The 24,231-nt window shown below is 38.5% G+C and overlaps 1 protein-coding gene across 1 annotated transcript in view; it reads right to left on the reverse strand.

Annotated features, from left to right (window-relative positions):
• Positions 1-24,231, reverse strand: part of CUBN (cubilin) — a 141,568-nt gene that overhangs the window by 38,693 nt on the left and 78,644 nt on the right. The window contains exons 33-50 of the mRNA XM_057383343.1: positions 23,375-23,491; positions 21,041-21,154; positions 19,299-19,427; positions 18,886-19,018; positions 15,741-15,946; positions 14,708-14,889; positions 12,937-13,126; positions 12,094-12,291; positions 11,624-11,770; positions 10,561-10,751; positions 10,088-10,271; positions 8,597-8,771; positions 7,377-7,555; positions 5,364-5,573; positions 4,922-5,062; positions 3,637-3,818; positions 1,886-2,057; positions 712-918 (exon numbers count right to left, since the gene is read on the reverse strand). Coding sequence (XP_057239326.1) covers positions 712-918; positions 1,886-2,057; positions 3,637-3,818; positions 4,922-5,062; positions 5,364-5,573; positions 7,377-7,555; positions 8,597-8,771; positions 10,088-10,271; positions 10,561-10,751; positions 11,624-11,770; positions 12,094-12,291; positions 12,937-13,126; positions 14,708-14,889; positions 15,741-15,946; positions 18,886-19,018; positions 19,299-19,427; positions 21,041-21,154; positions 23,375-23,491 — 3,057 coding nt within the window. The remainder of the gene's footprint in view (positions 1-711; positions 919-1,885; positions 2,058-3,636; positions 3,819-4,921; positions 5,063-5,363; positions 5,574-7,376; positions 7,556-8,596; positions 8,772-10,087; positions 10,272-10,560; positions 10,752-11,623; positions 11,771-12,093; positions 12,292-12,936; positions 13,127-14,707; positions 14,890-15,740; positions 15,947-18,885; positions 19,019-19,298; positions 19,428-21,040; positions 21,155-23,374; positions 23,492-24,231) is intronic.

The following is a 24,231-nucleotide window of genomic DNA, read 5'->3' on the forward strand; positions in this document are numbered from 1 at the left end:
TGCAGCCTTCATACTACACTTGGCATTAGCTGAGCGAATTTCATATGACATTTTCAGTTGCTTGCTCTTGTGGATAGTAAAAGACACTCAAATATGCAATTATTACAGGTGTATTAATCCTGTGATTTTTCTTTTTCTTTTAAATGCTTTGGTCGGTTTTTGGCGAAGGAGTCTCACARGAAATACGGGTTTCTTTCTGGAGAATCATCTTATAGAGTTAAAAAATGGGTATGAAGTGGGCATGCAGTCCAGAGTCTATGAATAATTAAAACATTCTTTACTCCATTCCAGCTGTTCCTGAAGATATTTCAGGAGCAGGGAGAGAATGGGCCGTGGACCAAATAAATTGTTTTGATGACTGCAAATCCACCTCTCAAGGAAGATGAAGTGAAATTCATATTGTCTCTTGTAAAGAGAGTCAGGTGAGAATTGCAAACAGCAAAACTATTCRTTCCCCAAAAATATCTATCCAGTTTTCCATTTTCTCCCCTGAAAGAACAGGTGACAAAATCCRTTCATCCATTGCTTTGACAGCGAAATCGCACTCCTGATCATGGATGCAACATGGAAGGCATGATGTGAACACTCTCAGATGTACAGATTCTAAAACAGCAACCCTCTGCAAATATATAGGAATGAGATTTGGGACAATCAGCTGCACAAACAGAATATTGGTAGACTTTATGCATTCTGCTGCTGAACATAACAAACCTGTTCGTAGCTCTAGGTAGTCATACTGGCAGCTCTGGTGATGTTCCAAGTGGAACTCCTCAAARGATATATAAATGGATGAATTGTAGCGGGAGGGATTTTCAATGATCCATTCACAATTCAGGTTACTTGTGTAATTTTTGATGCCATCATAACCAGGAGAAGAGAAATTCCCACCTTCATATGTCATCAGGGTACCACCACAAACTGCAGAAACAAAATACAGTTTATCTAAAAGTAGCAATAAATCTTGTATGAATTGAACCCTGTTTGTTCAAGTACGCTCATATCAGAAGGCACATGTGCTGATTAGATCAAAACCTTTTTGATCCTCTTAGTTTTTTTTATAATTTACTGCTGTGTACAGGAGAATTCTTGCTTGGCATCCTGGAATTTTTTGGCAAGTCTTTAAAAACACACAAGTAAAGGAAAGAAGAATTATATACAATATCAAATAAAATATTTCAGCAAAACTATCAATACAACAAGCATTTTTTAATATTTTGATAAAAACTCACTACAGCTTCAGTTCCTATTGCTCAGCCTTATCCCTTATCCCTTATCCCTTATTGCTCAGCCCTTATCCATTACCTAGTTCAAGAGAAAATTTTTCTGGAAGATACCCTCAAGAGCAGTACACTCATGCCATAGTAGGATATTTGGGGTGGGAGTTGGAAAATAAGTTCAAAAGACTCAAGGCTGTAGTAAGGCTCTGCCAGCTGCCTCCTCTCTGGAGGCTGAGCTTGCAAAAGTAGGTTAGCTGCACTCTTTCACAAGCTACAATAAATTAATTACTCCCCTGAGTAACAAGGAAGCACTTGAATTATTCAATTTGTCTATGGCACTATGCTTTTTGGAACTTTTCATGGATTAAGGGACCATCACTTGGGACTATCTCTTACTCAAGACTAAGTACAAAACAATAAATCTGTAGGGAGAGCAGAGACCGTGATCCATACAGAGGCACATGAAGTCCATTACTCCCAGAGATTCTCCATTCTTTCAAGTTCTTTCAGCTAATTAAACATACATATCTATTCCCATCCAGAGATGTAAGAGAAAAAAAGGTATCAGAGAATTGTTACCTGTTAGGTATTTTTTTTTAATGTGCCAGTACTGTAGCTATGAAATGACTCACCAAAGATCAATCACTGAAGTAAAAAACATACACTACCTGCGTCTTCACTGGAGCTATATGAGACACTGAAGCCTCTGTTTGCATGGGACATATCTGTCACMAAAATGACTTTCATTGTGTTTCCAGTGGATTTCACCTCAGTGCCTGGATTTACCTCTCCACAGAGCTTGGCCAGCCGGGGGGAGTATTGCCCAAGGCCATTGTAAACCTGTGGGGTCAAAACAAACTCTGATGACATCAATATACAGTCTTATGARCATCTTCTTTACCATTTAACAGTGTTTCATCTTTAATACTTATTAATATAATATTTATACATTCCATCACTTAATAATGGCAGCTACTGATCATATTAATTTAATTTCAAACCATCATCTTTGTATTCTTGCTAAAGCAAACATCAGCTTTATCAAAATCTTCTCCAACATACTGAGTGTTGACAGGCATTTTTGATTACTTCAAACATTTCCCTTTTAATAAGTTCACTAATGTCCTTCTCTCTCTCTCTTTTTCTCTCTCTCTTTCTTTCTTTCCTTTTCAAAACAGAAACTGAAATTGTTTTATTGGGAACAATACTGTGTTTTAGCTAAATATTAATATATTTCATCACTTAATAATGCCAGCTACTGATCATATTMATTTAATTTCAAACCATCATCTTTGTATTCTTGTTAAAGCCAACATCAGCTTTATCAAAATCTTCTCCAATATATTGAGTGCTGACAGGCGTTTTTGATTACTTCAAACATTTCCCTTTTTGATGATCCAGAGGTATTTTGCTGTTTCTTTCATACACYCTTTAGCCTAGGAGTTAATTTCCTTCTTTCTACTCTGCAGTGCAAGCAAGGCAGAAATGATGTTWCCCACTGAGAATTGGAATATATTAGTGTTGAAAGCATAAAAGCTGGCAGGAAAAATCTTCCTTTAAGAGATCATTAACTGATAAAAAGCCAGCTCTCAAAGGTTTGTCCAAAGCATCTGTGAAGAAAAACAAGGGAAACATCATCTACAAATCTCAAGGGATAGCTACTTCAGCCCCCCATGCTTGTGCATGGATTGGCTTCTGATCATGCTACAGTTAATTCCTGTGTTTGCCCYGCTTATCTGAACAAGTGTGAAACTAAAATTTATCTCCCGTTTCTGCAGTTTCATAGAGGAATAATATTTTTGAGGCATTTGTACATCTGACCAAGTCCAGGTCTGTATACCAGGTATGATTTTCTTTCACTAAATAACCAGAAAWCAAAAATAAAAAATGACAAAATAACCAATATCTATCTTCTTGGAGATACAAAAGTAGAGTTTACTGGAGTTTCCCCATCTTTAGTTCAGTGTAGCCATTTTTTGCAATCTCTGGCTTTTTCTTCTTNTTAATTGACAGTAATAAGTAACAACAGCAGTAGATACCTCCAAAATCAATAAAACCTGGAAATGACTGATGGGTTTTGTTTYCACAGAAAAGAGATATTGAAAGCTTTCAAACCCCCCAGAACTTTTCTTCATAATTGATAAAAAGACAACTCCAATGATTCTTTCGAGTCTTCCACTCTGCCTGGACCACAGTTTTAAAATTTTCATACTCTAAAACAAGGAGATGAGTTTAGATACTCTACAGAGATAACTTTCTCTTATTTATCTGCCTTCCTCAGAATAAATTATCTTAAAACCATATATTTATCTTAAAACCATATATAAAACTGTAAGTGACTTTTCAGCTTTATTACATCCATTAATGCTCCAAAGAGGAATTAGGAAGAGCAGTTTCTGACTCTGCACCCAATACTCACAGCCACATAATCTGATGAGCAGCTCCAATGGTATTCAGTTTTCATGTCATTAAAGGTCAGGGTCACACGTCGGCCTTCTTCCACTGTGATCCTCCATTCACACTTTCGGTTATGTGGGTACAGGTTGGGATAGTTGGGTGAAGTAAATGTTCCAAAAGGTGCAGTAAGGTCCCCACCACATTCTGAAATACCCAAATATTGGGACACTTATCAGAGTCAAGCATTGCTTACAGAATTATAGTAAAAAAAATCAGTGCTGCAAGAAAAAGAGATCCTGAGAGGTTGATTTGATCCTCCTATTTTTCTATCTTTGTTATGAACATCAAACTGTGCTGTGAGGAAAGAATACMGAAAGTCCTGGATATAGAGAGTGTTTTTTTTTTTCTGAAAGTTATGACAAAATTTTACCAGTTTACCCTCAATTTCCTTTTAAAACAGAGAGATATAGTTTAATGGAGTGTAGTGGAACTCCTTTTCCTCATGCTCACAGATTCTGAAGAAAATCTGATGTCTGCATCCATCTGCATTAAATTTTTGTAAATAGAATTTCTCTTCTAAGTTTGCATAACAGGATCCTAGGGGTGGAATAACAKTCTTTTGGAGTTTGTTTTCCCCTCCGTTGTTTTATTGCAGAAGAAAACATGAAGGAAGCTTTCAGCTGAATTTTTAAATCAGCTGGAAAGAATTAAGCAGGGTCAGCAGGAGATCTTTCCGGATAACTATTGCAAAGAATTTCAAAAAAAGGAAGCCATATTTTGGTAGGACAAGCATTGCATGGACATTGAAGGTGAAAGAAAAGTGTGAAGCAGGAAGAGGTCCATGTGCTCAGTGCTGTTTAGAGCAGCTCTTTGAAGTCATTGTGCTCAGAAAAAGGGGCAATGGGCACAAACYGAAACACATGAAATTTCATCTGAACATATGAAAACACATTTCACTGTGAGGGTAACTGAATACCAGAATAGGTTGATCTTTCTTTTCAAGAGGGATGTGGAAAGGGAAGATCTCTGGACTGACTATAAAAGAAAAATGTGTGGAAGAGTATGCTTCATTGTGCTACAGATGGCAACATCCATTATAGCAGGGGACTGCTTGCTTCACCAAGTTTCAGCTCAGCTAAATGGTTGCCAGAGAGCTCTATTCATACGTCCCTCCCCACCCCCACAGTTTAAATTTAAGAGTAAATATACACCACTCCAAAAACTAGTGTTCTACTATATATGCTGTAATAGTGCAATTATGGTATAAGTTGCTTCCTGAGAGTRTATTTCAGCCCTACAAATCCAACCTTCAGTACTGGAATCAAAGCGCAGTCTGAATCCTCGAGCATTGACTGATCCATCAGTGACAAACTTGACATAAGCAAAACTGTCAGAGGTGTCCACAGCATCAGGGAGAACATTACCACAGTACCTGCCCAACAAATTTCCTGCAAAAATCGCAGAGAGAAAGAGAATTCTGTATTAATATATTATTTAYATTTATATTGAAGGGTCCCTTTCCAATTTAACTGGACAGGCAGGAGTAAACTAGWAGAATCAAATTGTTTCTTGCAAATAGAATGGGTTTGTTTCCCTTATTTTGCATCAGCAAGYGAGGCAGACAGAAGCAAATTCAGCACATTGAAAAGGCTCACTTTGCACCCAAAGGGAAATGTTTTCAGGAACCTCTGGTGAGGTTTCATAGTAGTACTAGGGAGGGAAAGACAAACACYGAAATAATTCTCAAACCAGAAGCGTTGTATTCTCGGATCTCCACGAAGTCATTTGTGCACTGGGAAGAGTATTGAATATCTAGGCCTTCTAATCTGATGGTAAGATAGTGGCCCCTGGGACCCTGCAGAAACCATTCACACAGCAGGTTGTCTTGATAATGAAGGTCAGGATACCCCGTGCTTTCGATGATGCCAGTTTGTSCTATCACTGTCCCACCACAGGGAGCTGCAAAAGGAAGAATCTCGTTTAGTTTAACTGAAGGATCTCCGAGAGATGATCTTTCTCATAAACAATACTTGAAGGCAAAGCACAACTGACTTGTTCTCTAACTGTGGTAATAAAACAGGACTTGCCTTCTAATTAAAAATCTTCAATGTTTTCAATCTAATTGAAACTAGTCCTGGTTGATGGTTAGTTTTGTTTTTTTCATACCCACACTCCCCCACAGACCCCTTGCCACTGCATGCATCATTCCTTCTCTGCCACATATCTTATAATTTGAATAAACTCACAGTTTTCAACGTAATCTCTAAGTAAGTCCATATTTACCACAAAACTTTGCAAAGAAGTATCAGATAAATTATAAAGAAACAAAACTTGCTAAGTGTGGAGCTAAATTTTTTATGACAGATGAAAGCTGACTTCTGGTTTGGGTCAACAGTTATAGTTCAGGCTTCTTTTTCCTGCCATCCCTTCCTGTTCACATTCCACTCCTTGTGATGCCTTGGTGAGTGACCCCAGCACAATGTGTAAAACAAAACAAAATAAACAAAATTTTCTCTCTCTGACCACTCATTTCTCTGTGGWACCTCCAAACATAGGTTTGTAATGATGAGGCTTACAACATGTGCTTACAGGCACACAATGGTGGTTCTGTTCAGGGCCAGGAGCYRGACCTTGATTATCYTTGTGGTTCCTTTCCAAGTCAGGATATTCTATGATTCTATGAAACACTGTTCCCAGGTGGAATTTGCTGGAATTTTTTTTTTACAGTGGATTCTGTGTCTGTTAGTGACAATCTTCCCATGACAATAGCAGTTGTGTTCATACTGTCAGTTTCTTGAGTCATTAGTGCTTTTTGTCAGGATGACTTGARTCCAGCTAAGATACTGTAAATCTGTTATGGTTAAATGTAAACTGGGGCTTCATATACTAACAAATATATGTATATAAGCAAGTTTCTTCARTTTTCACATTCAGAAATATGATAGTACACTGTTTTGGCTGCAGTGTGCAATCAGCAAAATTCTGTATTAAACAATATAGTTCACTACTTTGCCTTTGAGAAATTAACAGTCCTAGATTTTCCTCTATGAGTGATACTAATGAAATGGCTGTTATTCTTTGAAGATTTTTAACATTATCAAACAAAAAAAAAAGGAGCATATTTCTGAATTTGATCAAGACCTATTTTTTCTTGAATATTTAAAGTTTGTGAGTGCTYTCTAACCCTGTTTTTGCAGCAGGAGAGCAAGTAACTTTAAAGTATTTCTTTTCCCAGATGATGAATAATGGTTCTCATTGCTCATCCCTTTTCTAGTCTATTCTTATGCTCCCCCTGTTTGTCTAGCAGCTTTGTAATTATAGATTGATTTACATTTACATAGAGAAGCTCCTAATCTGTTATTCTACTGCCAATTCTCATCTGATCTTTACATTCCCCTTCAGAACACTGCTCATGACAGCGACACTAAGTTTGCATGCTGAAAATCAAACCTTGCTACATGACTTCATCCACACTGACCTTTTTTCTACTGCTTCCTTGATAACTGGCTTCGACAAGAGATTGTCCAGTAGTTGTTGCTGCTGCTGCTAGTCTATGAACTCTTTCCTATTAATATGTCCCTAATTTTCACCTCTTGCTATGTGCAGAACATGCAGATATTTGATGCTTTAGCTCTAACACTAACTGAAAGAGGGATGTACCTGTCAGCCTACCCACAGGTCTGATCTAAGCCCTATTAAAAAAGTCTAACACTTGAGATCAAAMTGTTTAAAATCAGAGAAATGGATAAATGCAAGCATTACCAATGGAGTATTTAGCGTTAAATCCCACGCGTGTGGCACTGCTGTCAGACCTGAACCTCAGGTACATGACAGCTCCTGAGGATCTCTGTGGGCCTGGCATTGAATTTCCACACAGTTTGGCAATGAGGGGGGCACTGGAGTCAGCACCATCGCGCAGCTCTAGGTAACTGGAAGTGCAGCTGCAAGAGGAGAGAATTTTCTTTTCAATGTATGGCAGTAGTGGTTCAAAATCACATCAGTACATGCACAAAGCCATGAAGCTGTAGTGAATTAGGTTTCCATGCAGTGTGACCAGGACAGAATCAAAAAGTTTATAATCCATTACAGTTATGTACTAATTGAATCAAAAGAAGCACTAGAAACATTGAGAAARATTCATCTAAAACTCAGACTATGATCAGATCAGATCTGACAGGAGCAAATTCTGGGTAGGGATACAAACAGCGCTGGCAAAGCAGTTGTGACTATCTCTAATACATTTTTCTGGMAGGATTCAGATTCAGCAGATATTCCCTATTCAGTCTCACTGATGAGTGTTGGATTAAGGGACAACAAGAAAACAGATTAAGGGAATARAAATTTGAATCTGGGGTCTGATTAGATGGGCCTATAAAGACCCAAAATATCTTAACTATGAGTTTTGTCTTCAGAATGCAGTGTCCTGGGAAGCCAGAAAGGACAYCTTTGGGATTCTCCATCCTTCACTATTTTTTCTGGATGTGGTTTCACAGGTGATGCTCACTTTTGCCTTACAGTGGTCCAGCCTCTAATCAATGAAGTTATATCAGCTGGGAAATAGCCTGGCTTTATGCTTCAGGCACGGTGTGCAAAATGTGTAGACCCATTGCAAACCAGCCAGGCAATGGAGGAGGGAGGCAAAGTGTCATGGTATCGATCCATTGACTTTAAAAGCACCTGAGATTCCAAATGACCAAAAACTTGAATATGAAAGGACTAAAGGGCACAGATCTTACAGAAAGCATCTTTCTACCATGGATGTTTCCACTTTTTCTGTCATACTAATTTCTGTTACGCATTGCAAAGTCTCAGGAATGTAAACCAGTGGCCTGATAGCTTCAGTGATYGCTCAAAAATTTCTTAACTACATTTGATTTTAAATCTGGAAGTGTTCTCTGAGAGGAATTAGAGAAAGTAATAGAGAAAGACAAATCAGAATGGAGTCTCTGAAGAAACATAGGCAAAATAATGTGGATGTATACTTTGGTGAAGGTTCAATGTAAAACTGATCTTCGAATTGCAGCATYACTGCATGTCCATTGGGAGCAGTTACGGTCCAGACACAGTCAGCATGCGGAGGGTAATTGCTCGGATAGTTGGGGGAAGATGTATATCCACTGGGGTTGAAATCATTGATATAAATGTTCCCTCCACAGGCTGGGAAACAAAAGATTGCAAATGAAAAACAACACCGAAAGGAAATGGGTGAGGCATCAAAAATACGACTTATCACTATATTCCAACAGAGTTTCCTTTTGATGTCATATAGTTACATCAAAAACAAATGCATTCTAATGCTTACTGCAGGAAAACATTTTAATGCAGCMGAATCCTATATTCCTGTGCTCCTGCTTACCTAGCCCTCCTAATTTTCAAATTATCAGGGCCTTGAATTAATCTATTACTTTTTCCTTCAATTGCTTCTGAAACAAGTAGTAAATACATTTCTTGCCTTGCTCCTATCCCAATTCCCAAGAGCTAGAAATTCCAGAAGTAGACCTATCAATATTTTTGCAAATCATTCCCAGCTTATACTTTACAAAAACTGAAATGTCTGTTTGAGATAAAAATGAATTTGTGAGGAATGTCAGTCAGAGTAAACAGGAGGATTTGTTCAGGTCCTTTATCTGACAAAAATACCTTTGTTTTGACCAGAACCATTCTGTCCAAAACACCCTCTCTATGTTCTAGCAATACTGCTTTAACACAGGACATTACTCAACTTCCATAAATTAAAGTGGTAGAAATGCTATTGTACATCTTCACCTATTTCCCTTATGAATCCTCTAAAATAATTATAAGAAAAATTCTGTGGGGCAGCAGGGAAAATGGGCAGAAATTAAGTACTTAAAAAATTTGAGCTGATTGACAGGTTGCCACACCGTTGCACAGTAAGTCTTCAGGTGTGCCAAGCGGTGCATGTTATGAACACAGTGGGATAACAGCAAATGCCAAGTTCATGATTTATTGCTGGGACCCAGGTCTCATTTTGTTCATTCTTTAAAAAAAGTAGGCTTTGACAATTAATGTTGTTATTTTCTCAGCTGGGAGAAAAACTTGTAAGAAATGTTGCCACCTTCTAGACAATCTACCCTGAAAAAWTCCTAACTTCATTTAGCACTTGCACTGGGTACTATATATTCAAAATAATATTCTTGCTCCCAGGCTTTTTCCTTTCCTGCATGAATTTTTAACATCTCTTCCTAACTATAGATACTACTTCCCTACTAAAGGGGCTCCCCTTTTATTTTTCTTTTTTCTTTAATATCTCCAGGTTCTGTGACCTGAACTTGACTCTCTTTACAAAGGAGAAATCTGAGTGCCAGATCAGAAGTAATTCAACACAGAATATTTTTGCAGACATCTGATTTTACCAGGGTTGGCACTTATAAAAAAAAATATCCTTTAGGAGGACAAACTCTCAAATTATGTATGTATGAGTTGCAGAATTGAAGTTTATTGCCTAGACTTACCTAGACTCTTAGCCTCATATGTCAGTTTGAATCCTTGGCCCTCATTCCTGCTGTCAGAAGTGAAGTGGACAAAGAGTTGATTGTCTGTGGTGTACATGGTAGAGATGGGGCTGCTTCCACAAAACCGKCCATTCCCTCTTCCAGACACCAAAGGTGGGGCAGAATTATCTAACCCATTCTTTAGCTAAAACAGAAATTGCTAATGTTACTCAAGCAAACAGCCTTGGAATGTAAATTCTGAGCMTACACTATGTTAATGTTTCCTGCCACAGGGGAAATTAATAACCTAGTGATTAGTTAATGCATATTAATAAATGAGAGAGAGAATGAGATAGAGAGAAATAGCATCTTTAACATTTCTCTTTGGTGTTTCCACCCTGTGACATCCTGGGCTGCTTTACTGACACCAAAATCTGTAAGATTCRGCAGCTTTAATAGCTTTGAGGATTTGGTGACCCAGTCAGTAACCTCACCTCAACATAATCTCCAAGGCTGCAGGAAGTATCCTCACTCTTAACCTGGAAAGGCTGCTCAAAACGAACAGCAATGATAAATCCAGTGGTTACCACTACGTGCCAGGAACAATTCAGATTAGGAGAATAGTCTTGAGGGTAGTTGGGGGATGTTATCACACCYCTGTTTRTATGCAAATAGCCTCCACAGCCTGAAAAAAAAAGTTAGAAGTTGAAGCAAAGTGAAAAATATTAGTGTCAAGTATTCATCTATCCATTTAGAGACAAACCGTTATTGTAAAAGATGTGAAAAAAACAAATGTTGAAATGAGTTTATGAAGAGCTGAGGGGCATAGAGCAGTGCACATGATGAATGATCTCCCCAAATACAAGCTAACAGATTGCAAGATGACACACACTATAATTCCTGACAATGAAACTRTTCTCAGACCTAGCAGATGAATAAGCAGGCAGCCATGTCAACGACACCCATGGCATGAGCTTATCATTACAMTGTCTGAGGACATTTCTTCTAGCCATGGACCAAATCACTGCCATCTACTTCAGCTGACAGTCAGAAAAACTTTCCCTGATTGTCACTATTGTCCTAAAACCTTCCTTGGTGCCTTCCTTGGTGCCTCAGTCCTTTCAGGAATCTCTTACCATTTCTGAGTGCATGTGGACTGTAACTGGAAATTGCTGACTTTCCTGCTAGAATTTATACAGCTTTCTGCATTTATCTCTTTATGCTCTGAGTCATTTCTTTCCCTCTCTTAGCTGAGCATTCTTTCACCCTTCAGCTGAGTTGTTACAAACTTAGGCATATGCTTTTCTTCCTTCTGAAAAGTGACTGGTCTGGTTGAATCATGCTTTGTTGCACTGTATTGCTGGGAAAATAGGGAATTTTACCTTTGTAAAATTGTAGCAGCATACAATTATTAATGCATATTGATGAAGTGTGAATAATTAGATGTGTGTATGATTAATTAGACTGTAGAAAGCTGTTAACAATGCCAGAGTCTGTTACCCCATTTTTAGCAGCAAGGCAGACATTTATCTGGGAAAGAAGAGAAACAAGTCTTACTTTTGTGATAAGAGGCATTAAAGCCAGCTCCAGTGACACTTGCATCTGACGTRAAGTGGATAAACATTGCATCTCCAGTTGATCTTATTGGCCCAGGAGGTTCTCGTCCACAGAGAGTAGCCAGTATTGGGGAAAAACTATTGTCTCCTGAGATGAAAAGAACACCAAAGAGTTAAAACTAAATCAGTCCACCTCTGCCTGTTTGTTACTGCAGCTCCCACTTTCAGGAAGGTGCTTTTCATGACCTTTAACTCCTTACAGATTTAGAAATATATTTATAGATTACCAAATATTTTGCTAGACTTTGATAATTTTATTTTAACTAGCGAATGTCTCAGAATAGAGGAAGAGTACTGTTTTAGGGAATGTTCCCMTTGCTGTCTAGATTGCTTAAGTTCAGTGGATTCAAGGTATTTGGACCTTGRATCTCTGCTGCATCCTGACAGGGTAGGGCAAGATTGGCTCCTCACCATCTTTGATCATAAGTTTGTCATAGTTGCATGAACTGTGAGATTCTATGTCTARTGACAGGATATTGAATTCCACAGTGGATCCAGGAGCTCTGATAAGCCAYATACAGTCTGCAAGATTTCCATAATTCATTGGCCAGCCCGGTGAGAAGAGGAATGAAGGTGTTTCTKCAGTTGTTACAGCCCCTCCACATGCACCTGTCATGGACAAGAAGACAAAAAAAAGAAGCATCCTCTTTCTAAACCAAATACTCCTCCAATGTAATATAAGATGACATATAAATTAAGCACAATGAGGGCACAGTGATGAATGTATGTAGTTACAGTAATGCAGGAATTCTACAACTTCAGYTTGGATTGGGAGTATAAAACTTGAAAATCCTCCTCTGTAAGCATGTTCCTSTGCCACCTGGTTCAGCAATGATGTGACCTATTTTACCATGAGGAATATTTAGCAAAAGACCTAAGAGCATCTACCACAGTTCAACATAAGTTACTGTGCTGGTTTCATATCACAATAGCCAATGATTTCTAATGGCTTTTCAAGAGGAAAATAATTTCCATTAAAGCATATCAAATGTTTAGATTTAATTAAATAACTGTGTAAAGAATAATGATCCTCTAGGAACATGCTTGTTTTCAGAATACTGTAAATTAGTATATCTAAGAGTCCCTAGAAATTGTTTTAAAAAGCTAATAAAATGTTTCACTAAAATGTCACTGTAGGTTTTCCCTCAATAATACCTAGAGCTTTCTCTAGKGGGGAAATGGGTTTGGAGTTATTTAAGTAGAATGTATCACTGGCTGTATCACTTGTCACTGTGCAAGCCACTGAAAACCTACCTCTAGCAATGGTCTGTGYAACAGCAGAAGCATCCTCTGCATGCCACTCCAAAAGAAAGCCTTTTCCAGTCGCAGCTGAATCTGACTGGAACTGGATTGTCATTGAACTGCCAGTGGATGCAAAAGAAGCAGGGTCTGCACCACARTATGTTGCAATAAGACGAGAATGAACAGTGGGCCCATCATACACCTGCAGAGAGAAGAACAGTGCTGTTCCTCACACAGCCAGATTTTCATCYGCCCCATACTTGGCAAATTTCCAAGGAGAAAATTACCCTCTTCAAATGAGTGAGGGATCTTTCAGCAAATCCAAGKTAGAGAGAAAATTCTCTTATAAAAAGGGAACAAAATCTCCATTCCCATTATATGCTGTTAAATGTGAAGCTTTCACAGAGGAAGGATCTGAATGGGAGCCATCAAATTCAGTTCATTCCCCACCCCTGACTGACATTCCACATTGAAAAGTCCACAGATACAATTTTGTTCCTTGATAGGGGAAAAAAAACCCCTCATATGCAGGGAAAAGAAAAGGAATTGCTTTCTTTTTTTCCTTTCTCCCTCCCCTCCCCATCTCCACACTGAGGAACATAAATRTTTTGAATTCTTTCAGATAAATATGCAGAAATATTATTTTCATTATATGTATTTATGAACCAAAATCTTGGCTGGTTCCAAGATGCTTCTCCTTTGCCACCTTTCAAACCTATTTTGTTCTTGTCATCTACCACCCAGTRAAAATGTCCAGTAGAGAAAGCTAGRAAATATTAAATAAACATTAGCATTACATTAATGATCTAATCCTTGAGTCARGTTAAAGGTCAGGCTGATTTACACTCACTAAATGTCTAGGTGGCTTAAGAAACTCATTTTGCTTTCAGAGGGACAAAGAAAGGCAGGCTGACTGAGGAGAAAAAAATGCTGTTAATATATGGCATGAGATGAAAGAAAAAGTTGTATTTCCTTTTTGAACTAATATYACATTTGACTATCAGTAAATTAATAATGAACTGAAAATACTAAACTAGTATTAACTTTCTCAAAAAGAAAAAAAGAGATTTGATGAATTAACTGCTTTTAAAAAAGCAAGAAGAGATTTACCTTGTTTAAGTGGTTATGYTTAGCTAAGTTCAGAAAGAAGTTGTTTCCTCTATCGTTCCATTTTGCTTAGCACTGTGAGTGCTGTATTGACGATGCCTCTGCTTACTGCAGGGGATTTGGACCARAWGACYTATAAAAGATCCTTTCCAACTCCAAACTGTTCCATTATTCTGTTTTTAACCTGGCTAGACTGTATTACAGGGGTGCAGAAAAACAATTGAACTGGAAAAAAGAGGCACCTTTCTACTTCCAGCAGCAAAATTACTRATGCAAAGAGCAAAGAAGGTGCAAGTAAAGAATTGTTCCTTGTAGGATTTTAAAATAACTTTATTCTTAGAAGCACTGAGATGTTATTATTGCTGTTGTCCTTAACTGAACCAGTACAGAGCAAATTTCAGTCTGCTATCAGACTTGAAATTCTTKAATACTAATATTCAGGATTGTACCATTGCAGACTCTTTTTAGTAAACTACAAACTTACAGATTGGAAATATCTGTTAGGAAACCAAAGAGTATATAACTCTTCCTATAACTAATAATTATTGAAAAGACAACATAGCAAAAACAATAAGCCACACCAGATTCTCAGAAATTCCTCCCATTACTCTTGTAGGTTTCTCTATTCATRCATTGTACTAAAGTCAATTGAAATAACTTATCAGAATGAAATCACCTTTAGACTGTCATACTGGCAGCTGTGATGGTTTTCGATATCCATCTGCAGGATTTGGCCATGGATAACTTGGGAAGCATTAACGCTTATCCGCCACTGGTAATTGGAATTGTGSGGGTAATTTCTGGGCCACTGTGGTGAAGCTATTTGTCCTCTGTCTCCCACAATGTCATTTCCATACACTGAAAAACAAGGAAGAGACAACTAATGCCTGTAATTCACATAAAGTAAAAGAAACACTGGAGCCCATCTGACTTAATGGACTTGGTACTAGACAGTGCTGAAAGGCTGTAAGACACGTCTCAGACAGTCCTRAGATGCACATCTGATTATTTCCCTGTTTTGAGGGGTGCAGTGTTCCCTTTTCTGCAGGGAAAGGGAGAAAACRAAGAAAATTACGTATTTGAGCCATGTGGGTCTACATGCAGGAGAGGAGGGAAGACAGCACATCTAAACTGCTCCCTGACTCTGACTACTTTATGTACATTTCTACCCAAAATAATTAATTTTTTTTTTAAATGTCTTCATGTGTTCTGATAAAAAATGGTTCTGACTTCACTGAGGTTTGAACTATTAATAATGCATTTTGAAAAYGAGTCTTCAAAATCTGAAAAAAAAGAAAATTATTAGAAGTTTAGCTTGCATAATCAGAATGGCTGTGAATGTTTAGCTTCAGCAGTCTGTTCATGCAGCAAGTCAGACTAATGTTGCCAGTGGTTGAAATTTTGGATCCATAAATCAGTATAGTTTCCYTTTTTTCTAATTCTACTCCCTGGTTGATGGCATCTAGTTCCAAACCAGAAGATGGACACTCTCATTCCCAAAAAGGAAAATGGAAAGCTGGAAAACAAATGCTTTAGAGCATGTTTTAGAGTATATCCCTTTACATTCAGCAGATATTTTACAAAATATTTTTCAGTGAATTTACAGCMTTTTTGACATCAGCAAATATTTTCTAATAGAGTTTGCAGGGTCAAACAATCTCTTGTACTATCAAAGAACAATAGTTTTCAACCAAATTACATCTACTTACAGTGGGAGAAGGTGGCTCTGAAGCCAACATTTGTGCCTGAACTATCCGAGACAAATTTGACCCACAGGATATGTCCAACAGTTGATGTATAATTTGAAGGCAAGGAGCTCCCACAGAACCGTCTTGCCAGMGTGCCTGTATCATTCCCTTCACGAATCTCCACGTAATCTTTGGTGCAGCCTCTACTATTTTCCAGCTGAAATGCTCTGTTTCAATAGGAGTAGAAGAGTGTTAGCATGTAGGACCAGCACTTACTTCAGAGTGTGACCTGCCAGGCCACTGATCCTACTGTAGCTGGTGTCCTACTCCAAGAGTCAAGAACAGGAAAGAACAAAACCCTAATCACCCGCCAAGGCCACAATACAGGGCTCTCTCTTTCCAGCCCCTTATATTACAACAGAGTTTCAGTGTGCAGAGTTATGCATTTTGAAGTGTTCTCAAACCCTTGCAAAATTTCTTGATTCTCCAAGAACAACCATGAAATACAGAAAGCCCTAAAATACATAATCCAGATTTTTAATGTAAATCCAGTGAGTATTGGGTGCAGAGAATATTTTAGGYCCTTCATATGTGTTTATTTCAGCACACTCTGTGGTGAGAAAACAATTACTGATTAAGTTTACTTAACACCTCAGACCTCAGAAATCCCTTAGCAGTTTCTCCAGAAATATAAAATATTGCTGTTTCTCTGGCATCTCTGATTTTCATATATCTAGGTGTGCAAAATAATAACACRGATTGTTATTAACTCTTCTATACATCATTTTACCATAGAAAATGAATGAGATGTAGTAATCAAATTATAAATTCTTAATTATTGCATCAAGCTAAATGCTAAATATATTCTAAAAGTCATTATCTGTTATTCTAAGTGAAATGCTCTTATTCAATCTAAGATGCTTTTCAGAATATAAAGCATGAATATAAGCAAAGATTCCAGCAAGTGCCTCTTGTAGCCAATGCCTTAAATATTTGTGCTTTCTATAACAGCTTCTCCGTTTCAGACTTGAATATAGCCATATGTGTTTAGCAAACCACACCGTGAAATGGTTCCAACCACTCATCTGGATATACTTCAGAACAGTTTAAAGCCAATCCTTACATTGCAAGACAGACCTTCCAGTTCAGACTGAGATGAAGAAAATTAATATCTTGTGCCAASAGAACTTTATAACCCCCTAATATTAAATGAAATAAAAAAAAATAGTGCTTTCTAACACAATTACTCCATGCAGTCCAGTATTTTCAGCTTGTCTTTCAGGTATGTGTAACTAAAGGAAAAGAGTTTACATCTACCCAGTGACACTTTATATAAGTGAATGTATGTTCTGCTGAAGGTTTCTGATTCACACTACGATTTTGGTTTGTTTCTGAAAAGTTATTGCTTATTTTGTAGCATTTTGAAAAATGTTTTCAGGCTTTTGGAAAACATATTGGAAAATGTTTTCAGGCTGTAGTACTTYTTTTCTGCTTCAGTGAGTAGAGGATGAATAGAATGTCCTTTTTATTTCATTAGTGAATTAGCACATGTCTAACAAATTGTGCCTTATGCAGTCAGTGTGGTACCCCAAAAAAAAAATCCTTTTGTTCAGATTAACTGGAAATRCAGGTTTCAGAGTTAGTTTTCTTTTCCTGCTCATTCTTGGTAAGCTTTGCTAAAGGTCAGTGCTCCATTTCTTGGCAGCAGTCAGTTTGATGCCCGGAAACAGAGTGGCTCAGAAATCTACCTCATGGGTAAAGAACGACCTAACGGCCCTGGTAAAGGACTCCACATTATTCTCCCTGTGACTTCCCTGTCAGAAGTGTTCAGAGGAAAGTCAGTTTGTTGAAGAGAAAACAAAATATTCTGATTCCTGTTGTACCTCCTCTGCTTTAACTGTTGGAGAAATTTTGAAAAGTTTAATATCCATTTTGGAATCTCGGAATATAATCAGAATGTTTTGGGTTGGAAGGGACCTTAAAGATCAAGTAGTTCCAAACCTCCTGCCATGGACAGGAACACCTTCCAGTAGACCAGACCACCTAGAGCCCCACCCAATCTGGTCTTGAGCACTGCCAGGTTTGGGGCATCAGCAACTTCTCTGGGCAACCTGTTCCAGTGCCTCACCACTCTCACAGGGAACAACTTCTTTCTAACATCCAATCTAAACCTGGCCCTTTTCAGTTTGCAGCTATTGCCCCTTGTCCTATYACTATGGTTCCTGATGAAGAACCCCTCTCCAGCTACTCTGTAGGCCCCCTTCAGATACTGGAAGGCTGCTAAGAGGTCTCCACCCAGCCTTCTCTTCCCCACCCTGAATGGCCCAAACTTTCTCCGTACGTCTTCACAAGGGAGGTGCTCCAGTCCCCTTTTCAACTTCATGGCTTCCATGTCTTTCTTACATTGGGTGCAACACAACCAGATGAAGTGTTGCAGGTGGGGTCTCACAAGAGCGGAGCAGAAGGGCAGAATCCMTGCCCTCGACTTGCTGCCACACTTCCTTTGGATGCAGCCCAGGACTCCTTTGGCTTTCTGGGCTGTGAGTGCACATTGCTGGCTAATGGTGAGCTTTCCAGCAACCATCRTACACAAGTCTTTCTCTATAGGGTTGTTCTCAATCACTTCTCTGCCCAACCTGTGGGTGTATCTGGGATTGTCCCAATCCACTACAGGACCTGGCACTTGACTCTGTTGAACTTCATGAGGTTTGCATCAGCCCATCTCTCAAGTGTGTCAAGATCCCTCTGGAGGCATAATCCTACAGTCTGTGGAGTATCTAGGCCTTTTATATTAATCATCTAAATAACGAACACTGAAATGAATCTTTACATTGCAGGAACTTCCCTTGTAAAGAAAAGGCAGTGATAYTAAATTTCCTCTACTTGTTTATAAATGGGTGAGAACAGGCTTTGTCAGCACCCCATGCTGCTTAAATAATAAACCACCTATTTAAACAATGCTGTATATGCCTTAATATAAGCAATGACTAAGACAGGGAAACACTGATTGCACACTGCCACTAACCCCTGCTGTGTTCTCTTTCCAAATTACTCTAAAAATATGTTTCAGCTTTATCATTCGGTAATTACATTTCCTAATAAACACAGAGCATCCTTCCTTCAGGTCTGTTAAAGGCTGAATMATAACCCCTGGCAAAGCATTTACATGAAGGACAGCTGCAGCCGGTTGCCAGGGGAGCTGAGGATTGTCCAGACACACTCGCTGTTGAGCGGATATGGCTCGGGATAGCCAGGGCTGTTGAAAGMTCCTCTGTCCATGTGGAAAGTACCCCCGCAGGCTGCAACAAGAAAGAGACAGCAGAGGCTTGGAAAAGATGGCATAAAAAAACCCAACAAAATAGCTTGACAGAGCCAGAGCATCTGCTAATTAAGAAAGCATTTCTCCTGTCTCYTTTTTCTTTAACTTGTTGATATACTTGCTGAGACCTTGCCCAAAAAGAAAAAGGGCAACTGCAGGGATTAAAAAATCGAAAGGCAGAGAGAAAAAGAGGTAAAGGATCTATTCTTTTCCTTAGAAATCACAGGCATAAGGAACTAGCACCCGTTATATGTACTTACATGATGACGATGCAGCATAGGTGGCATGGAAGCCCCTGGCAGTAATGTTGCTGTTGGAGATGAAGTTCACCACCAAGGCATTACCAAAAGAAGTGATAGGATGTGGTAGAGCAGTGCCACAGTAACGGCCTGAAAGAGAGTGAGCCAGAGAGGGAAAAAAGGAGTGTTCAGCATGTAATTAGTACTGCTAATTTAATATTTATTTAGAGTTAATGCCTGACAACAAGCAGGAGTAACATTTGTTGCTTACAATTGCAGTTGTCAATTCATCTGCATAAAAATGAAATACTACATTTCATTCGCACAAAATTCAACTCAGATGGCATTTTTTTTTAATGGGAAAAGGACCTCCTGCACTCCAGATACCCTTGTCACTGGCTACTCTGTCACTGAGTTCCCTCAAGGAAAATGAAAATAAAGAGAAATTATGGCCTAATTAGAAATAAACCCCAACCAAACCTATTAAAGATATCTGACAGCAGTTTCCATTTCATTTGATTGGTTTCTGATGGAAAAAAAAAAAAAAACCAATGAAAAATAACATACCAGTTCTCCTGCACTGGAGTGTAACATGGGGATTAGGAATATGAATCATGATCTAGCAAAAAGGTATCTGACAGCAAAAAGAAAGATAGCAGCCAGTATCACAGAATCATGGAATACTTTGGGTTGGACAGAACCTTTAAATGTTATCTAGTCCAACTTCTCTGCAATGAACAAGGACATCTTAAACTAGATGAAGTTGCTCAAAACCTCATCCAGCCTGACCTTGAATGTTTCCAGGGCATCTACCAACTCTCTGGGCAACTTGTTGCAGCGCTTCACCACCCTCATTGTAAAAAAAATTCTTCCTTATATCTAATCTAAATCAAACTTCTTTTATCTTATAACCATGATACCTTGTTCAATAACAATAGGCCCTTCTAAAATGTTTTTYTCAATCTTTCTTAGATGTCCTTGTTAAGAACTGAAAAGTCGTTTTGCTAAATGAAAGACAAGGACGTGAGACCAAAAAATGAATTCTGCTCTTAGTTAAACCATTTAAATAGACTGCAGCCCCAATCCCAAAAAAGAAGCATATATAAAAGCAGAGTAAGGGGGAACATAATAAGACAGAGGTATTATGGATTTTCCGGAAGGAATTTGAAGCGACCCTCGGGATGCGAGGAGAGTTAGGACCACCCTGTGGCCAGTGCTCTAAATTTTGCTGCTTCAGGTTGCTCCTGGCACTTGAAAYAGATGGTTCTGCCCAGACATGTCAGAAGAAAGCCACAGAAAACCCAGGAAAGAGCAGAAAAATCAGGCTTTCCAGAGCTTGAGGATAAATTATTTTCTGCTCTCAGAAATCTGCAGCTTTCTTACCTGTGTTTAGCAAGGACTGAACTTATTTACTGTGCTTGTATGTTATRTTTTTGCATAGTTAACTGGGAATTCAGTTTAAACTGAATTACTTGGTTCCCAAAATTGTTCAGCTGAGGAGGAAGGAAAAGGCAGCTGGAATCAACACCAAACTGCAGGTTAGCAGGAACAAGATCAGAGCCTGGGAGGACTCTGTCATTCACACTGAAGACTTGTCCTCCAGTCTCAGTTTATCCTGGAGATCTCGGTTTAACCTCAGTTTATCAAGGAGATTCTGTTGTCAAAGAAAATCAATGAAGCAGAAGGCCATGCACAGAAAACCTTCTCCTGCTTACCATGGGTGTAATTCTATATAGGAAATACACAAGGGAAAGGTACAATACCTCGAAGAGGAGCTTCATAGTTATTTCCATCCAAAATCTCCACAAAATCCGTTGTACAGTTTTGTCTGATGTTTTCAACATCAAAGTCAGTGAATGAAAGTGTGACATGGTTGACTGGCAACAAAAAAAAAAATAAAAACTTAGAAATTTCACAGAGAAATAACTACATCTAAACAAATGTTCTTTTTTTTTCTCCTGAAGTCAATCAGTCTCCATAAAGCATAACATCTGAAGTAGTTTTTACCATTATGTGCTGAATGAATTTGGTGGAAGTGCATTAACCTTTACATCTAAGGTCCTGGTAATCTCTTCACCTTTCAGTACTTTTACAATCAACATTAAAAGGACAGGATCTAACACATACACATGAATCTAAGTTTCCTTGTATCTGGACAGCTTCATTATATATTGAAAACATTAATAAATACAACATGGAATATCTACAGACATTCAGAAACAAAACTTATTGCTACACATCCATGACCTGCTGTCCCTTTGCGATCTATACCATAGATCTGCACAAATGTGAACTGCTGCTGCCCTGCTCCAGGCTTAGAAAGAGCCGCTTCTTTCATCATATTGCAACATTCCATATTCATCAATTGGACTTGTCAAAGGATCATTAACTACCCTCAGCTATACTTGTACAGAATTGGATTTTCCACACTCTTGGACTGCAGGCTATATCCTGAAAAAGAGGATTTCTGATTCAGGGTATTTTTGACACCCATACTGCTCTTGCTTTTCTGATGTAAACAAAGGTGAAGTCACAGCTGGCAGAAGAGAAGCTGTCCTTGACACTAGTCTGGGRCATGAGTTACAACTGGCATTTGAGCTCCTATGAAGTTTGAGTGGGCCAGAAAGAGTCTCATGATTTAGATGACAATTAGGTTTTCTTCCACACTGACCAAGCTGAATATGACACAAATATTTTGCTTCTCACCAGGCCCCACTTAATTGGCTCGAATGAGCTGAAAYGACAGCCATGGAGCCGGCGCTGCATGCAGCAGGGTGCCGCTGACTGCCATTCAGCTGCACACGCGTGTTCCACGCTCCTTTGTGTCCCATCTGCTCAATCAATTACAGTATCAATGCAGGTCCTCAGGATACACAGCAAAAAGGAAAAACACAGTGGGTGGCCAGAGCAGGAGGTRTGTTGGTTTTCTCAGTAAAAGCAGAGCAGGAACTCTGCTGGGGCCTGCCATTGGTTAAATTTATGGGATRTGGGTGTGCAATGCCATGTATGTCTGTGTCTGCAGTGGCATAAAACCACGTGTAGCTCTAACACGTGGCGTGGAGTGGTCCTGCTGGTAAGTGGAGGAAATCACTGCTTCTTATATAGCATTTTTATGGTCTCTCATACTCACGCAATTCAAGAGACACCAGTGATGTACGAGTTTTCAACATGAATCCAGGAAAAGTTTGTTTTTAAAAATAAATGTTGTACTGGTGAGGAACAGGTTTGATGATATTCTTGGACATCTTACTTGTATAAGTAACTATGCTAAAAAAACGTACTRCTTATCTCCTGATTTGTTTTGATGTTTTCTTGGCAAATTGATATTTGTTTTCTAAATCAGCAAAATAAACTTATAAATGGGATTGAAACATTCTATGATTTTAACAACAGTGGCTCAATATAAGATGTATAACTGAAGTAGAATAGTTGCTATTTAAAATTAGGATATCAGGACACTATTATAGGATTTAACACATAGTTTTTAGGAATCTTATACACTGTAAAGGTATTAATGGGTATTAAAGGTAGTACTAGTATCTGATGGAAATGATTTTGTGTTTTAAGATCAATCCTAAATATACATAAAATTATGAATAGCTTAGAGTGTATCTATGCACATAAGACAGTTTATTTGTATATTTTTGTATTTGAAGTTGAAATTTCTGTGTAGCTTTTCTCATTATTCAATCTATTTTTTTAAGTTAACAGCATAGATTTCAAGTAACACAACTCTATCTTGAAAACTCTAGACCAAAGGTCAGCTAAATACAAGTGTTTTAATTATAAGTAAACCCTTAGATTTTCTCACTAATGAATACAATTTCACATAGTATTCAACACCTCATTTATAATTGTAACACTTGAGTTCACAGTAAATTGGTTAAGATGACAAAGTAGTAAGTTGTTTTCCTCACTAGGCACCAAATCTTTTACAGTGAAATCTGACTTGTGACAGATTGGGAGAGCCACACTCTCTAACTACCAGGATGCAGAACTTCCTAAAGAAATAAAGGAGGAATTTTGCATTGTTATCACAGAAAAGAAGATGAGGATGTTAGTCATCCCAGCTAACTATAAAAGATGTTTTTACTTACATGGTTCCTGAGCCTGAATAATCCAGCTGCAATTCTGATTGTTTGGGTATTTGGCAGGATACAGAGGAGAGGAAATTGCTGCCCCAACTGAGTCTGACTCTATGAAACTTCCACATGCTTTAGAATGAAACACATATGGATACATACATGAATATACAAATCACCTTTCTTAGATTCTGTTGTGAAATGAATGCATAAAATTCAACATGGTACATCAGTGTGAAATGAGGTCAAAATTCTCAATAGATTTTTATCAGAAGAGACTTAAGGATTACTTCCCAGCACATAGTGCATTTTCTTCATCTCAATCCACAAACCATGCTGCACCTGGCTGACCATCTGAGAGAAGCCATAGTGACTCTAGACCTGAGAGTTTTAATCTCCTCATAGCCCAGAAGRGAAATCTCAGAGCCAAAATAACTTTCAGAGTAGTGCAATACACCCATTTCTCTGGTCATTTGTCTACATTGGCAACTAAGAAGACAAAAATACTGAGTGACGCTCCACAACTTTCCAGAACCCAGGGCTGGCACCACACTGCATTGACAGGAGTCATTGACAGGAGTGAGCTGTGTCAGCAAAACTGCAGTTGTGTGAGGTGTTGCACATATGCAAGAGCTTGGCTGACTGCAGAACTTTGGCTGACCGTGCTGAGTGCTGCCTCATCTCCAGGCTCAGTGGCTGCTCATAAACTCCCCAGGTCAGAGTTTAACACACACCTGCTTTAAACTGCAGGGTGAGGAGGTATGCATCAAAAAGTGAGATTCATTTATTGTGTTGTGCTGCCTAAAATATCAAACAAAAGATGGGACTTGGCTGAGTTTTCTCACGAAGAGGGAAGCTGGGTTGCTAACATC

This window comes from Malurus melanocephalus, unplaced genomic scaffold (genome assembly GCF_030028575.1).
Source record: "Malurus melanocephalus ecotype Western Australia unplaced genomic scaffold, MMel_1.1 scaffold_14, whole genome shotgun sequence".
NCBI classification, from domain to species: domain Eukaryota; kingdom Metazoa; phylum Chordata; class Aves; order Passeriformes; family Maluridae; genus Malurus; species Malurus melanocephalus.